This window comes from Gossypium arboreum, chromosome 9, assembly GCF_025698485.1.
Source record: "Gossypium arboreum isolate Shixiya-1 chromosome 9, ASM2569848v2, whole genome shotgun sequence".
Lineage (NCBI taxonomy): Eukaryota > Viridiplantae > Streptophyta > Magnoliopsida > Malvales > Malvaceae > Gossypium > Gossypium arboreum.
This window is the reverse complement of record NC_069078.1, coordinates 64,897,436-64,916,310: the sequence shown is the minus strand read 5'-3', so window position 1 is coordinate 64,916,310 and position 18,875 is coordinate 64,897,436. Positions and strand designations below refer to the sequence as shown.

The following is an 18,875-nucleotide window of genomic DNA, read 5'->3' as shown; positions in this document are numbered from 1 at the left end:
TAATTCTGGTCCCGTCCCTCAAATTGTTTTTGGTTTCACCCCTATATTTTAAATCCTTTTTTTATATAGGTTGGTAAACCATATTTCAATTAGTATGCACCGTGTAACGATTTATTTTTTAGTGGTTTTGGGATTAAAAATCCGATGAATGAGTCTATAAATATTATTATATAATATTTACGAGTCAAATATAGTATAATATTGAATTTTGATGTGACATTTTTTTCTAATTGAATGAATAGTTAAGTACAAGTGGTTTGTCTTTAAAGTCAAGTAGTTTTAGAAAGTGAGGTATCAGAACCTCATTTTTGTAAACCGAGCCTGTAAATATTTTTATTAAATACTTATGGAGTGATTATATAGGTTTATTGAGATTTGATTCAGAAATTTTAACGATTAAATAATTAATTAAGTAAAAAGGACTAAATCATAAAAATTATAAAATCAATCACTATTAGCTTACGTGTTAAATGGTTACAAAATCATGAATTGAGTGCTTCTAAAAACGAATTAGACCTTAAATGGCTATAGTAGACGGTTAAATGGTTAATATTGTGCATCTTATATGTTAAAATATATATAATAATTAAATGTTAATTGATAAAAAAAAAAAAAGAAAGAAAACATTAGCATTTTTCATCATCTTCCTTTCTAAGGTCGATTCTTCCATGAACAAAGAACCAAGGTTTCGGCCAAAGGTAAATTCATTGCATGGTATGTATTTTTCATTATTTTTTATTATTTTTATATTTTTTAATTCGTTGTATCTTAATTTAGATAATTTAGGAATTTTTATTAAGACATTATCTGGAATATATCAACTCAAAGATGTAATGTCATGTTGCCATCAAGAGGAATTTATTGGTAAAAGTTTTTAACGAGGTAGCTTGTAATAGAATATTGTATACTCCTTTTTTTTTTTCATTCATTCTATTCTAAAAGGAAAGTATTACGAATATCTTATTAAGTAGATGTACATCATGATTAAGATAAAGTTTTAATATATTTTAAATTCTATAAATAAAAACTCTAATAAAATATTATAATTACTCATTTTATTAATAAAATATATTCTCTATTACTTTCATATTTTCATATTTTCTTTGTTCTTTATTCTCTCAATCTCTCCTTATTTTATAAGACAAACAAGTTTTATTTTTATTTATTAAATGCGTTTTGAATTTTCATAAAAATAAAAATGATTTATATTTTAAAATGGAAAAATATACATATATCCTTAAGAACTTTTTTCAAACGAACCGATCCAGTTCAAAGAAGTTCGATTCTGTTCACCATTCGATTACCAAAATGGCGCACATCAATTGCAATTTATCTACTACATTTATCATTCTTTGTTATCAAACCTGTTAAACAGTGATTCGGTTGAACTAATTAAAAAATCAGTTGAACCGAGTTCTTTTTAATGTTTTTGCTCAGACTGATTAAACCAATGGCCAGACCAGTTCGACTACCGGTAAAATTCTAAAAACATGGAAGAAAGGGCAAACCAAGACTTGCTAGAAATTGAGAAAGGCAAATACTAAATCCAATTAAAGGTTCTATTTTTGTTATCAAACAATCTAAATGATGAGATGGATGAGTTTTTAGTGCCAAACCAAACATAAGGTTTCACAGCTTGAATCCCCAAAATCAAATACGAGCCTTGATCCCGACTTGAGCATTTTACAGCAGATGGTACAATGTGTTCTCATAGACGAGTAATGACAGCTTCGACCTCTGACGGGGTGTATAGATGGAATGTCGGTGCTACTCGAGCGATATCAACATTGTTGGGAGTCACCTGTAATGATAACATTGGTCGATAACAGAGAATTTTGCAGAAAAGAATATACACATACAGTAAAATCTTAATGGAAAAAGTTCACCTTTTCTTCCATTACTTGCTTTAAAATCGACAGAGCAATTGCTTCAGCTTCTTGAAGAGTTAAGTCCTGCAGGGAGAAAGAATTTATACGAGTGAGTCAAAACAATACAATGGAATTTTATTGTGACATGGCATGCCGACTTCGGTTAAAGACTCGACTTTCAAGGATGAAAAACAACATACAAACGGAGGCGAAGATACCTTGTTGTATTGCTCTTGCAAAGAGCTATCAGCACCTTCGGAACCCGAACCTATAGCTTTTGCATTGCATTGCCAAAATGTGCCAGAGGGATCGGTATAGTATCTGCAAAACCCAAGTTTTAAACAAGTAAACAGAACAGCATATATGCATGCCTATCAGAAACTGGCAGCCCAAATTTTGATTTGCAGTTGCTCAGAGCCATATTTTAACCTATATTACTTGGACTTGGTAACGATTTGGACGTGTTGGATATGCAGGGTCGGATACCATTCTTCAGATAATGGCAGTTCAATAACTATGCTTCAACCAATTACAGTTGTGATAATCTACGTTTATCCGCTTGTAATTTTTCCGATACCATGGGATTATGATTCACTAAAAATATGCAAAAATTTATAAAAATATTGAGCATACCCGTTCGGCACATCATCTCTAAGTCCGAGTAACATAGGAGATAACATTAGATTTAGTGACATGACAGAAGAGATTTTCTCCTACAAAAGGCAAGGCAAAGTAAAATCATCGCATACTTACAAGCTAGGCCCATTCTCATCATGACCAGCAATGAGAAGAGATACCCCAAATGGCCGGGACTGTGAAGGAAAACGTTATACATGTGAATACGCAATTCAAAAGAGATACAGAATCCTACATTAGATGGCAAAAGAAATATAATACACAATGTATATGAATCATATTGGGTATGGCCCTCTTGTTTTTGCTTGCTAAGATGAATGTAAAGCATCATAGACCAAGAATCTAAAATATCTACAACTATATACGGAAAAAGATATGCAGCAGTACCATGGATTCTTCATCTCCTTCACCGAATCGAAGGGCCAGATCACAAAGAGCTTGAGTTGTAGACTCCACGATCATTGGCTCACCATATGAGAATCTATGGTTCTGTGTGAACGAAAAAGATTTCCACATAAGAGATCCACATATCAAAGAGAAACGGCACTAACAACTATGGTACCTGAGTTTCAACTCGTGCATGTTCAACAAGGGTCCGTGCATCAGCAATCAACCCACTCATGGCACATCCTATATGCTCATCAATTTCCATAATCTTCTCAACACTACTGGGTTCCTGGAAGAAAATTCAAAAACCATGATGCCAGGAAGGAACTGCAAACCTAATATATGCAACCGACGAGATGTTTCAGGATTATGGTTGCTTTTTTAACAGTAAGCTGGCCAAATACAGTGAAAGGTAACAAACTCTTCCGCAAGTATGGCATAACATACTGCGGAAAATAAGATCATGCCTATCACACATTATGGGAACCAAGCCGACAATATATTGGGGGATATAGGAGGAAGAAGAAGCAATCGTGAATTCTGTTGCTCAAACCCTGATTTTCGTATCTAAAGCTTTGAACATCGATCAACATTCAAATGATTGTAACCTATATTATACAAACTCTTCGTTTTCCCTAAAATATTTATCACCAGGACCCTGCTTTTCGTTTTTTGAATCTTGACCATCGATCAATGTTCAAATGTTTGTAACCTATATTACACACACTCTTTGTTTTCCCTAAAACATTTGTCTCTAGGATCCTGAATTTTCGTATCTAGGGCAAAGATTTGAAAGTTGTAACCTATATCACACGAACTCTTCATTTCCCCTAAAATACTTATCGCGCCTAGGACCCTGATAGCCTTGTCTAGAGTCTCAACCATCGATCAACATTCAAATGTTTATAACCTATACCACGCGAACTCTCCATTTTCCCAAAAAATACCCACATTTTCGGACATGAATACAAGAGTATAATCCTCCAAATAAAAGAAAATTGAGTATTGCCATGTTAAACACATACACGTATCCAACACTCAACTACCGAGACCGAGTAACATAATTTTGGTAACTAAAAAGTTGGTAATTGATCAAAAGAAGGCATCATGGGACTCCATTTCTTAACAAAAATATCCATTTTTTTATACTACATTTTAGCAAATAAGCCACAATGAAGCAAATTAAAGCACAAAAAATAAACCCTTTTTTTTTTTCTTCTCTTACAATCAAGCAAAAGGGCTAATTACACAAGTAATCAAGTACAAAAAGAGTTCATACCAACAATGGTGAAGTAATACGCTTCTCCACAGCCAAAACGACACCGTCTTTCGTCTTTAGCCCAATTGCAGTTGAACCCAGCTGTATTTCAATCAGAAAAAGAAAAAACCCATTGATATTAGAACACGCCCAAAAAAAATTAGGCAAAAAAAATGATAACTGTTTCAGGAGTTTTTCCCAGGAAACAAACAGAAAAAAAAAAAGAAAAGAAAGAAAGAAAGAACGAAAGAAAGAAAAGGTAATTTACCTTGATGGCCTCAATTGCATATTCCACTTGGAACAATCTTCCTTCCGGAGAAAATGTGTTGACCCCACGATCATACTCAGTCCTTGACAAAGTAAACAAAAAAAAAATCAAAATTTATTTATTTTTAAATGGAAATAGAGCTGTAAATTGCAATGAACATGCTTTGATTTGGTACCTTGTGAGAAACATGTTTGGATCGATTATATTTAAATCTAACAAAACCTAAAGAAATTTAAAAAAAAAAACAGAAAAATTAATCTGTTTTTAATACGAAAAACAACCAGAAAAAAACGAAAAAAAAATTAAGAGAGATTTTACTGAATAATGAGAGCAGTCAAGCAAAGAAAAATAAACAAGTAAATGAAATGAAGCAAGGTTTGGTGTTTTTGTAAATGGCTTCTTGCAAAACAAGTCAGGCTATGGAAACGGCGGCGTTTTTGTTAAGTTTGTAATGAAATTATGCAAAAAGATTTGAATTAACCGAGTTGATAAATTTTTATTTTATCATTTTAATTTGATTTAAAATTTTCTCGAATCAAGTCAGTGAGATGGAATTCGAATCGAATCAAATATATTTGATTGAGTTAAATTTAAAAAATGACTTTGAGTCTTTATAAGTAAGTACACACACTATAACCAAATGTACCCACCGTAATCAAATTTGTTATTATTATCTTTTGATTCTTATTATTATGTATTTTAAAATTAAAACATATATTAAATGTAAAAAAAGTAATCTTTTACTAAAAGTTATTTTAAAAATAAAATGTGAAATTAATTATAACGAAAAATTTTAACACAAATATTTTACGGTATTATCAATAATTCAATTTTAATAGAAATTGATAAAGATTCAACACGATTAAACAAATCAATAATATAAATAGTATAAAATGTGAAATTTAATTCAATAATATAAATAGTAGATATAAATTGAAAAAAATTAAGTTTAGGAGGAAGTAAAAGTTTTGAGTGAAAGCCAAAGAAAAAAAAAAAAAAAATTAAGGGTTTGCAAGAAAGTAAAATTTTTAGGGAGCAAAAATTTTGGAAAGTAAAATAAATTTTTTGGGGTGTTCGATGAAAAATAAAATTCTTTTAGAGAAAGTAAAAGGGTACGTTTTTATATTTAGTTTATTTAATTTATTTGAGTTATTTAAATTTAAAATTTAACTTGATTTGAACTTAAAATTTAAAAAAAAAAAAATTTAAATTTTTTCTAGTCGAACTCTTAAATGAAATATTAACTATTGGGCTGAATTTGAGTTTATTAAAAAATGTTAATGAGCCATCGTGTTTTTTTAAATGTTTCTTAATATAGCAAATCCGAATTAATTAAATTAAGCTTGAAGTTTATTTATTATTTGGGCTGCAATTTTGAAAATTGGACTAGTTCACCCAATATCACTTAAGAGTTGAAACTTCGGGTTCGTAGGCAACAATTTTCGTTTTGGGAATAGAGGAACAGCTAGCATTTGACTTACCAGTCCAGATAAAGGTTTGAACTGACTTTTGAGTAAATCACTCAAAACCAATTAAAATTTGAAAATGAAATAAAAAATCAACGATTGAACTAATTTATTATTTTAATATTTTATAATTTTAAATTGTTTATTTAATTATTTTTGACTGACAGTTAAATCAAGAAACAATAATCTAACAGAAAATAATAGTCTAATTGGTCAACCATCAATTTGATTTTTGAAAATTGAGTTGTAAGCTAAGAATAGAGAAAATAGTTTGTTCATGTTCAAATTCGTATAACTGATGTGCTTATTTGTCTTCCATACACGGCCTCAAAGAAAGGAATTCGAATTTGTTTTTTCTCAAATGGCAGAAACTTGTGTTGGGTTGAAATAAAAAAAAATTTTGAGGGATCAAAGCTAAAAAAATTTATGTTCAAATAATTTAAATTGAATAATTATTTGTTTTAGAGAGACTAAAAATGGAAAAGTTCCATTTGGCCAAAGCTAAATAAAAAGATTATATTGAAACTCTTAAATTGTTAATAGGGATTAAAAGTGAAATTATATCATTTAACCAAAATAGCCAAGGCCCGTACTTGCCCTCCCCTTCTTCCACATAGATACCAATTTAGATTCACATATTTTCAAATCTTTTATCAATTAACTCTGATACATTATGAGCTTTGTTTTCAACTTTCATTGTCTCAATTCCGTTAGGTTTCGAATCCAAGTAACCCCCATACACCTCGTATATTAACGTATTTGTCATCACCAATTGCCTGAAATTTGGATGGGTTTGGACAAAAAATTAGGCCCGTTCAAACTATGAGCCGAGCTTGAGCTTGAACATTGAAGGCTCATGTAACGCCCCAAAAATCATCATGTTAAATTTGTTAAGTGTTATGCTCAGAATGTGTATAATTGATTTATTGAGTAAATGAGACAAGGTACATCAATGTTAGTAGAGGAAGGTATTGGAGACTGTAGAATGTTGAAACGTGTATTATATTGTGAGATATAAATTTGAGATATTTACTAAATTGTGAAGAAGTGAAAAGTGATGGGGTCAATGTGTGAATATTCAAAAGTTGAAGGGTTAAAGTGAAAATTAACAAAGTTGAAGGACTAAAGTGGAAATAATCAAAGGTGGAAAGGACATAAATAGAAATATTAAATTTGACCAAGGGCAAAATGGTGATTTAACAAGAAAGATAATTAATGGGAAAAATTATCAAAATGTCCTTGGATGTGTGGATGAATTATGGCCATTGGATTTGCTTAGTCTTGAAGTATAACATATGGGTCATTGGATTGTAATCATGATGTTGGTGATATTTTATTTTATTTAATTAGTTAATTATTATTTTAATAATATATATTATAATATAAACATTTTAATTATATAATGTTAGTATAAAAAGGAAGGAAAAATGCTAAATAACTCCAAGGAGAGCCATTCTTTCTATATTTTTTTTAAGAAAATATTGTACTTCATTTTTACAAAATTCTTCCATTCCTTTATTCGTCTATATTAGCCTTACTTTTATTAGAATTTGTCTTTCATGAAAATTATTTTTATATGGTAATATTACTTCTATTCCAAAAGTTATTAGGAATGTCATTTTCTTCATCTTTCCAATGTGAATGAGAAAAGGGAGGGGAGAGAAATTTTCCATTCTTTACAAATTAGTTTTTTTCCATCAATTTCATCAATTTCACTCAAAAATCTTGAAAATTTTCATAGCCACCAAAAAGGAAAAGTGAAGTAGAGATTCTAGAGAGTTTGATTATCATCTTGGAAAAAAGAAATTGGATTTGGAAGTGAAAAAAGTTGAGAAGAAAGTGAAGAGATTAGAGAGACAAGGTATGAATTCAAGTGTTTTCTTATGAAATTTATGTTTTGTTGAAGTAGAGATATGAGAAAGTGATTTCTAGTAAAGAAATTGATTTTCTATTTGATGTGTTCATGAAGTAGAAAAAAAGAAGAAATGATGGAAGTGTTGGAAACGAAGTGAAGATGGTGACAAAAGTGAGGAAGGAAGAGAATTAAAAGCAAAATAGTGAAATTCTAGCAGAAGAGAGGTAAATCGTCAAGAATTTTACTATACCTATTAAAATCCAAATATGAAATATGTAAAGATAGGTAAGTACTTCAAGAATTTAACTTAAAAATATTTGTGTTATTATTTAATTTGAAATAGTGAAGATATCCATTTAATCTCAAATTCAAGTAAATTAATTGTGTAATGAAAGCATATAATAAGTGATTAAATTGTAAAGTATACAAAATTTAATGTGTAGAATATAATATTATGAATAAGTGCTTAAATGAAGTATTATATGGTAGTGAGTTAAATTTAAAGTGATATTGAAGTGGATTTATAGTGAACATGAAATTTCATATTGTTAAGGACTAAATTGAAAATAATCAAAAGTGATTATGTTTACTAAAATATTGTAATGAAATGTTTAAATAAAGCGATATATGGAAGTGAAATGTATTCTAAAGTGAGAATAAAGTGATTGTTGAATTATATGTTAGCAAGAATTAAATTGGAATGATTGTAAGTTAAGTGTAGTGAAATTTATGTAAAGAGGGCTAATTTGTAAAGAGTGTAAAAATAGAAGTTTGAAATAAAAATACTTGAATTGAGAGTTTGAATGAAGTTTTTATGGTAGTAAATTTAATTCTATGTGAAATTAAAGTGATAATTTAATGAATATTGATTTTCATGAAAATAAAGACTAAATTGTAAAGAATGTAAAGTTTTATATGTTATTAATTAATAAGTGGTAGTGATGAAAATGAAAATATAAATGCTCAGGTAGATAAGAAATGAACATGTTGGATATAGATGACAGGTTATTAGGAAACTTTCAACGCATAAAGTGATTGTGGCACTTTGGTGCAAATCAGTGATTGAGGCACTTCGGTGCAACTTAGTGATAGTGGCTCTTCGGAGCATTTCATTGATTCTGCGTTTTGGTGCATTCTAGTGTTTTCTTTTCCACATATCTTGCTTGTCCAATTAAGTCATTGTGAGCTAAACGAAAAGTGTTAGGTGAAATTAGTAATGAATCGTTATGTAACACCCCCATACCTGACCCGATCGCCAAGTCAAGGCATCAGGATGTCACATTCGTTGCCGAAGTAACTACTGAAAATTTCGGATCAATTTATCTTATTATTTAATTAATGTAGATCATTAACTAATTTTAGTAATAATTGAATTTACAATAGAACTAATTATGAGTTAAAGGAGTTCATTAAAATATGATATTCAATTAAAGATAACAAAATTTATAAAGTTAACACAAATATTAAAATTGTACAAATAAGACAATTGCAGGACTTGCACTTACAAAATTAGTTTACCCACTTTATGTATATTTCATATTTATTTCTAAATTGTGCCAATCAAATTAATTGTTCATAAAATTTTAACAAAGAATTCACATCAATTAACAATTAGGCACTTATTATGTTATCAATTCATTTAAACATACTCATATGTATCAATCATTCCATCACCTACAACCATTTCAAATATTTCAAATTCATCTACTATATATATATATATATATATATATATATATATCATATATTTTTCTTCCTCCTCCTCTCCATTCCACATCCTTTATGTATATATTTGTTAGAATCTTTAGCTTTTAGTATATAAGATGCTTAAATGTAACATTATCTATAATTCCATCATTTACTTATGTGTTCATATTAAAGCTGTCCACTTGAGTCGTAGTCACTAAATTATTTATATCTTGAGCTACAGAATTCTAAATTAAGATCCGCTTGATGTTTTTGAACCTAGACTCAAATATATTTTTACCATAAAAATTTTAGAATTTATAATTTAAGCAATAAGCACAGTAAAATCTTCAAATTTATCATTGTTCTGCTATTTGACAGCTTCAATCTTTCTTTACTAAAAATTAATTATCTCTTAGTACGAGATTTGGATGATGTTTATGTTTATTTATCTTGAAAATAGACTCATTAATAATTTAAAATATAAATTTAAACCCCTAATTATTTTTTTATAATTTTTGATGATTTTCCAAAGTCAAAACAGGGGAACCCGAAATCAATCTGACATTGTCTCACAAAATTTCATATATCTCATAACATGAAATTCTTTTGCTTACACCGTTTCTTCTATGTAAAACTAGACTCAATAGGATTTAATTTAATACTTTAATTAATCTATAATTCAATTTATACAATTTTTGGTGAATTTTCAAAGTCAAACTAATGCTACTGTCCAAAACTGTTTTAGTGCAAAATATTGATAACCAAGTTTATAACACCCTCCTTTCCTTTCTCTACAATATTTCCCATCACTTCCTCTTATTTCCCTTCACTAACATATCAAGAACATAAAACCTTATATAAGAAAACTCTACTTTAACGTCAATTTCAAGCTTTTTCAATAATATTAAACTTAAAAATATATTGAAATCTTGATGTTCTTACCTTGTCCTAATGATTGCAATCTTTAACTTGATTTTCTCTCTCCTCCAATTTCCATTTTCTTGAATCCAAGGTTATTTTCTTGTTCTCCATAGTCTCCTTATCACTTTTCTCTCTTGGTGATTATGAAAATTTCTTGAAATTCTAGGTGAAAATGGTGGATTTTTGGTGGAAGGACCAAATTGTAAAGACAACAAAGTTTTCTTCTTCACTCCCCCTCACTCACGTTGGAAAGATGGGAGGATCCTCTCTTTTTTTTTTCATCTTCCTATCCTTTTATACTAGCTATTTATAATAAAATATTAGTAAAATATCTCATTAAAATATTAATAAAGTAATATTTATCTAATTAAATAATTATAAAACACATCATTGCCTTGTAGAATTCTTTCTCTTTTTTCTAATTGACCATTTTGCCCTTTATGATCTTTTAAAATTTCATCTTTGAATCATCGCTTAATTTGATAAAATTACGATTTCGTCCCTCATAATTCTTCACCTATTCAATTTGGTCCCTGCATGCCAATTCCATATCATATTAAATTGGATTATTTTCACTTTTGGTCCTCCAAATTTCTTATTTTTACACTTGGATCCCTTAAATTTTGAACATTTACACTTGAGCCAATTTTTTTATACATATTTACGATTTAGTCCTTACTTTAAATCAATATATTAAAACCTACTTCTTAATTATTATTATTATTATTTTTTAATACTCCTCAATATTCTCTTTTATCATCTTCACATCATTTTCTCATTTTATTGAGAAATCAATTATACATCATGTCATGCTTCTTGATTTAACTCTCTTTTGATATATTGTAACTTTTATTTTCTTTGATCTTATACCTTATTTTATTAAAATTTTATCTCATATTATTTACGAACAAAGGGTTTTGAGGATGTTATCGTTAAGTGAAACATAGTAAGATTGTAAGTGGAAATGAGCATTTAATGATCATTTAATTAAATTCATTATGTTATATTTAAAGCATTGGTATGTTAAATTTAATTAAGGTAATGATAAGTTTAATTCTTGATGTACTTACTAAGCTTTTATAAGCTTAACGCGTTATTTCCCAATTCGTAGGTGGTAAAGGCTTGAATTGAAGCTTTAGAGTGAAGATCAATCTCAACTCATCACATCACATCTTAAAGCTTAGAAGAGGGTATGTTGTTGATATTTTGGTAATAGTTTATGGTATGTACGTAGGTTTAAACCAAGTATGTATGTGAAGATTTCTAGTGGAATCATTTGATGGACTTTGAGCACCTCGTTAACTTTGCAAACATAGTTATATCTGATTGAGTTTTAAGTTGAATTATGTGATGTTTAAGGTTGGAAATAGGTAAATATGAATGATATGTTTGTTGAACTGGTTGAAAAGTGTTAAACAAGTATTGATTTAGGTGTTGTAAATTGAAAAGCATGGTTTTCATGAAAACAGAGCACACGTCACGACGAGCCAAAGTCAATGAATGACATTGCGACGTGGAATTCTCAAAGTTGCAACGTCAACTCGATAGATTGAAACTTTATACTTAAGTCCTTGAACAACTAACAATTATTAAGAGAGCTTTCATAAGCTCGTACGAAGCTCCGATTTGCTTATAAATCATGTTATAAAGGTGTAATGAGCTTAATAACTTGAATAAAAATATTCAATTGATATGAAATTAATTGTAGTTGCTCCGACAATGAATATAATATCTCGATACCCTGACCTAATGATCAAGTTGGGTATGAGGTGTTACAGCTCGAGTTTGACCCAATCCGTTTTCTAAATTTTGTAATATATTATATTATATTTGTAATGACCCAAATTTTAAGGTCATTGGAAAAGTGAGTTTTTGGGTTTTCGATTTTAAAATTAGATTCGTAAATATTTATTAGAAATATTTACGAAGTTAAGTGAGATGTTAATTAAATTTTAATTAAGTAAATTTACCTTAATTAGGGTTAATTAAGTATATAGACTAAATTGAATAAAGTGTGAAGGTTTAATTATTAACTATAGAAAAGTCAAAAGACTAAATTAGCAAATAAGCCTTATGTGACAAGTGTGTGGTAAGTATAAATACATTTGTATTATTATAATTGGTACAAATGTATGTAAATAAATGTATTTACTTATTATTTAAGAAATTAATAATTATAATAATATAATACTTAATAATATAATAAAAGAAATAATAAAAGAATAAAGAAAAGGAAAGAAAGAAGGACGAAACAGAACAGGGAAAGAAAAGAAAATAGGGTTTTAAGGTTCAAGCTTTAAGTGGTAAGTTAATTTTATCTCTTTTCTTGTAATTTTGGTGTTTATGGAATCTTAGGAAGAAATACTATTTGAATTTTGTTGAAATTTAGAAAGTTATTGAATTTTTAGGGGTTGATTAAATTGAGTGTGTAATACCCATACCCGTACCTGAGACCGGGATAGGATACGAGGCATTACCGAGATTTTCAGAATAATTTCAATTAATTTATATTATTTAGTATTCATTTTCATGTTTCATGTAACATTCTTTTCATATATTCAATTCAAAATATCATATAAAATACGATACAATACTTAAATTTTCATATTTACATGCTCATGCAGGATATACGAACCTACCTGACTAAATTGCAGAAATACCAAGATTTAGGGGCATATTGGTAATTTACCATATTCCCAAATTTCACCCAATCTTAAATTGATAATTTCATTCAATTTATTAATTTAGATAATAAAACAATTCATTCCCTTCAATTTAGTCATTTTCAACATTTTTACAAAATTACCTATAAAGTTTTACTTGTATTCAATTTAGCCCTTGAGCCAAAAACATACAAATTAGCCATGCTAGCTGAATATTCATACATATTTTTCCTCCTCCTCCTCTCCATTCCACATCCTTAGTATAAACAACACGCTTGTAGGTAACATTATCCATAATTTTCACTATCTACTTATGTGAATATTCAAGCTGTCCATCTGTGTCATAGTCACTAAATTATTTTTATCTTGAGCTACAGAACTCAAAATTAAGATCCTCTAATTTTTCCTGAAACTAGACTCATATACCTTCTTACCATAAAAATTTCATAATTTTTGGTTGGGCCAATTAATACAGTTTATTCATTAAAGTCTCCCCTGTTCTGCTGTCTGACAGTTCCGACCCTTCTTTACTAAAAATTAATTATCTTCTTGTACAGGATTCTAATGATGTCCTTGTTTGTTTCTATTGAAAATAGACTCATTCAGAATTCTAAAAATATAAATTTAAGCCCCTAATTATTTTTATCCAATTTTTTATGATTTTCCAAAGTCAGAACAGGGGAACTCGAAATCATTCTGACCTTGTCTCACAAAAGTTATTGTATCTCATGATTTACAATTCCATTGCTTACATAATTTCTTTTATAAGAAACTAGACTCAATAAGCTTTAATTTTATATTTTATTCATCCTCTAATTCAATTTCTATAATTTTTAGTGATTTTTCAAAGTTAGACTACTGCTGCTGTCTAAAACAGTTTTAGTGTAAAATGTTGATTTCCATTTTGCCCCAAATTTCACAATTCATACAATTCAGTCCTTGCTCAATTAACCCTTCAATTAAGATAATTTTCTCAATTAAAACTTTTTATAGACATTATAAGTTATTTCATAACTATTGAAATTCAGAATTTCCATATGAAACTCTAACTTCAAACTCTTTTACAATTAGGTCCCAAACATTCACTTTCTATTCAATTCTTTCAATAAAATCAGCATATAAATAATTTAAAGCTCTAATTCCATGCCAAATCATCATATACTTCCAGCACATATTCATAGCAACTTTCAATTTCTTTCATAGAATCAAGAACTAATGAATTCAACAAGTGGACCTAGTTGTAAAAGTCACAAAAACATAAAAATTTCAAGGAGAAAGCAAGAATTAAACTTACATGAAGCTAGAGTATGAAAACCAGCTTGAACCCTCATCCATGGATGTTTTTCAGCTGATGAATATGAAGAGAAATGAAGAGAATTCTAGATATTCTAATTTAGTCCCATTTTTATTTAGCCAATTTGGCAATTTTCCAATTTTGCCCTTATTTCATCCATTTCCTGATTTTTCTCAGCTATTGCCGCCCAAAATATCTCCTTTAGGACTATTTTCACTTTAGGTCCTTCCTCATTTGACAATGGAGCTATTTAATCCTTCTAGCAACTTTTACACCCCTTTCAATTTAGTCCTTTTTATTTAATTAACCACCCAAACGTCAAAATTTTCTGACTAAATTTTAATACTACCTCACCAACACTCCATAAATATTTCTAAAAATATTTATGGCTCGATTTATGAAGTCGAGGTCTCGATACCTCATTCTCAACCCAATTTACCTAATTAATTCTTTTAAATCACCAAATTCACTAATTCAAAAATGCTTTTATATTCGCATTTGACTCATAGGTATTAATTTATTAAATTTTTAACTCACCCATTGGATTTGGTGATCTCAAATCTCTATTCCCGATACCACTGAAAATTAGGCTGTTACAGAGTGAATGGAAGAATTATTGGTTTAATTGATAGAAATTCAAGTTAAAAGTGGGAGAAGGATTGAATTGTAAAGATATATATAAGTTTTGTTATAGTAGGGATTAAATTGTTTAAATTGTAGAATTGATGTTTTATTTTGAATATTAAGAGTTGAAACTTGTTTAAAGTAGGTATAAAATGAAATTTATAAGGTTATTTGAAGAAAAAGAATGATTATGGTGGTAGGACCTAATTGGAAATATAGTAAAAGTTACATGGAAATTAAACAGTGTGTTATTAAATAACATATATTGATAATTTTAAATGTTAAATTTTATGTAGCCAATGTAGCACCGAAAACGTCATCGAAAAAGGGAAAGGAGAAAGTGAAAGAGGATATCGAGTAAACTCGAGAATTTCGGTTTGTATTTCTATAAACTATGCTTAATGATTTAATACAATGTAATTGTTATTTTTAATAGTTAGAATGTATAATGAATGATATGATGGAAACTGTTACTACTTCTGTATTGAAATGAAACAATTTGAATACCCTATTAACAGTGTTGGGCTAGTCGGATACAATTGGCATGCCATAAGATTGGAAGTGTTCAGGGACATTCCGACTGTGTGTCGATGAGACACTATATGTGTCGACTATTGTGATTGTTCCGGATTCGTTCCGAATAGGTACTTCGTACCTGATTATGACTGTTACTGTTACTGTTACCCTACGGTGTATTTCGGTTTCGGCCAATGAAACACTGTATCTTATCCCTGGTGTGTGGGTAGGATCTGCGTATCCGTTTAAGTCCGAGTGATGTTAATAGGGGTAAATGAAAGTATTGAAGACTGTTTGATATCGATTAAGTGACCGAAAGACATGAAATATAAATATATATGAATTGCTTAACTACAGGGAAGAGATGTAAAATGAATGTAAGGGATAAACTACTGTACTGAGCACTGAAAGATACTATTGTTACTGTATGATCTTATTGAATACGATCTTATTAATAAGTGTTATTGTAATTTAAGAATAATTGAATGGTAATTTATAAATTTCTTATTGTTAGAATTTATAGTTATGTTTTAAATGCAAGTTAAATATTGGTTTATAGAAATACCACTGAGTGTATACTCAGCGTATGGTTTGTTTTTTCGTATGTAGGATTAGGTGCGAAAGAAAGTTAAGGACTCAGCATCCAAACCAATCCTGAACTCAAAGTGGTGAAGTACCTTTCTATTGGTAAATTGGCATGTACCTAGGGCATGTACCTAGGCTATTAAGATTTTATTTTGTAAATGATAAGAATGAGCATGAAAGATGTTGAAACATGGTATGAAATATACATATTTTGGAAGTTAAACTTACATGAGTTTGACTAGCATGATATTGTAGTATAATTTCGATATGAATTGTGGTACATAATCTTTAAGAGGTTTTGAAGTGAATGAATGAATATTTGCTAAGTTTGAATGGCATAAAGAATGATATTTTATTTAAGAACTATTAGTAAATGTTTGGGCCTGAATTAGATGTGTTTAGCATGTGAAAGTAGCTTAAAAATGGTAAAAAATCATGTTTTCACACGGCCAAGTCACATGGGTGTGTGCTCAGGCCGTGTGACTCTCTGTTTATGTCACACGTGCTGTCCCTACGGTCGTGTGTGCAAGTCAGATCTGCCCACGGCCTAGCCCCACGGTCATGGGAACCCCACGGGCTGGCCACACAGCCATGTCCCAGGCCACACGGGCGTGTGCCCCTATCTTTAATTTAAAATTTCCAAAGTTGCCGGTTTAATCCCGAATTACTTCTAAAGCATGTATTGGGCCCCGTAGACTCATATTAGGGACTTTATAGTGTAATTTGAGAAGTTTCGATTTGGAAATGCAAATTTATGACTCGGTTTTTATAAATGCTAGTGTATAAGTCCGGTAATGCCTTGTAACCCTATTCCGGTGACGGTTTGGGGTTAAGGGGTGTTACAATATTACTTTTTATATATTATGTAATTTTATAATACCTAAAAATTAAATTTATAGTAATATATAATATTATAAAGTAAATATTAAAAAGTTAAGTTGGGCATATATAAATTTTAATAAATGAAAAAAATTAAAATATTAAATATTGAATTAAAAAATAACATAAACTTATTTTTAAAAAAAATTAAAAATATGGGTGGTCTAAAATGAGTTTAGATTAGGCAAAATTTTAAACTTATATTTTGAGCCGTCTGGGTTTGGACAAACAAAAAGTATGTTAATATCACGACAAACATGACTAGAACTAGGAGAGAAAAATTTTCGATTTTAATAAAAAAATCGACTCATTCGATTTTTCAGTTTCAGTTTAGTCAGGTGGGGCGGGTTGGTCAATTTTGACCTTTATTTAATTGATTAATTGAACCAATTATTGTTTTTGAATTTCAAAACTGAACCGATCGAAAAATGACTTATTTTATATTTTTAAATTATTTAAAATATATTTATATTTTATAATATATAATAGATATATAATCATATAAACTCAACCCAATAACCCAAAGTCAAGCTAACCAAAAAAATCAATCGAATCAAAGTCAGTTCAGTTTGATCGATCTTCTCTACTAAAGTCGGCCAAATCAATTTTCTCATGTCAAAGTCGGTTCGAAAAAACTAATCAAACCGATCAATTAAATCGGTTGTTACCTAAACCCAACTCGACCTAATTCACGAACACCTCTATTATGGATCATCAAATATCGAAAAAAAAAATCTTTATTCAAAATGTAATTAAAATAAAAAATAAAAAATTGAATCATGATTCATGACCCAAATTAAAATACCGTAGCTTTATAGTCCAAGAATTACAGTATCTTATCTTTTGGACGTCCCTTCATTAATCTAATCTAATCTAATCTAATTTTAATAATATCTTATCAAACTATGTATCAAAGAAAAATATCTTATTTAAATTAAAATATCTTATTTAATGAAAATCAAATTAATTTTTTAAAATTTTTTAAAAATATTATGAAAACTTCAATCTAATCATATTATAATAATTTGAACAAAGAAAATCTTTCTCCAATATATTATCAAATAAAAAATATCTGAAATTTAACTCAATTGATTCATGTGATTGTTTTAGAAAATGACATTCAACATATATAAAATTTGGAATTCCGACATTCAAAGTTCTTAATTTGATCTCATATTGCAATCTCATAACTCAATTTAATATAACACAAAATCAACAAGTTGAATCTAAAATTAACTTAATTGATTTTAGTTTGATTTTATTTAAATTTATTTAATTAATTTTTGTTTTCAGTTCACAAGATAAAAAATTATTATCTTAACCAAATGAAAATATTTTTTATTAATTTACAGTCAGTAATTTTAATTTTTAATATTTCTATAATATCAAAATAAATATATATAAATTAATGAAACCTTTTTTTCCCGATCTCAAACAGGAATATATATATATATATATATAAAACACAAATATATATAGTAAGACTTAATCAACAATATAAAGGTAAAGCAAAATGGAACCCACATTACCTTTAAACTATGACAAATAATTCAGTACTTTTTCGAACTTTCTAGTAAATTACGCTTAATTTTATTAAATTATTAATAAATTAATAAATTAATATTTTAATTATTTAATTTTAAAAATTATTAAATTATTTAATAAAATAATTTAAGTCACCAAACTATTAAAGTCACTTCTAAATAACCTTTATTTTAAATGTCGAAAACTCTTTTTTATATTTAATTTTTTATAAAATAATTTTAAATATTATAAATATATAAATTTAAATTTAAATAATTTTTTTTGATCTCTAACATTAATCATTAAATTAATTTAAATTTAAAATATATTATTAACCGATAATACTAATTTTTAAATTCTCGCTTGATATTTACCTGTCAAAATTAAAAAAGCAAAAAAAAAAAAAAACCTTCCAGAAGAGTGTAATTATCATTTTTTGTCT

General features: G+C 28.5%; 1 protein-coding gene and 1 long non-coding RNA gene across 3 annotated transcripts; one reads left to right on the top strand and one right to left on the bottom strand.

The window, feature by feature from the left end:
* Window positions 1-1,524: 1,524 nt before the first annotated feature.
* LOC108454581 (proteasome subunit alpha type-5-like) lies at window positions 1,525-4,850 on the bottom strand. Its single transcript, XM_017753084.2, has 10 exons — window positions 4,736-4,850; window positions 4,593-4,639; window positions 4,418-4,499; window positions 4,171-4,251; window positions 3,067-3,180; window positions 2,892-2,993; window positions 2,622-2,680; window positions 2,087-2,189; window positions 1,887-1,952; window positions 1,525-1,801 (listed from the first exon to the last, which is right to left on the bottom strand). Exons 2-10 carry the CDS (start codon window positions 4,604-4,606, stop codon window positions 1,709-1,711), a joined length of 714 nt encoding a protein of 237 aa, XP_017608573.1. The 5' UTR covers window positions 4,607-4,639; window positions 4,736-4,850; the 3' UTR covers window positions 1,525-1,708.
* A 2,481-nt stretch (window positions 4,851-7,331) lies between these two features.
* On the top strand, window positions 7,332-11,796 carry LOC128280862 (uncharacterized). 2 transcript variants are annotated; one of them, XR_008271057.1, is made up of 3 exons: window positions 7,332-7,744; window positions 7,856-7,962; window positions 11,460-11,796. It is a non-coding gene; the product is annotated as an uncharacterized LOC128280862 (long non-coding RNA). The 2 variants fall into 2 exon arrangements; XR_008271056.1 differs by having other exon boundaries at window positions 7,853-7,962.
* Window positions 11,797-18,875: the final 7,079 nt, after the last annotated feature.

Bases quoted from the DNA above. Each gene is read 5' to 3' on its own strand.
- LOC108454581 (XM_017753084.2), bottom strand. The intron at 4,252-4,417 runs GTAAATTACCTT...ATTGAAATACAG, and splicing joins ATGCAATTGAGGCCATCAAG to CTGGGTTCAACTGCAATTGG. The intron at 3,181-4,170 runs GTATGAACTCTT...ATTTTCTTCCAG, and splicing joins GTATTACTTCACCATTGTTG to GAACCCAGTAGTGTTGAGAA.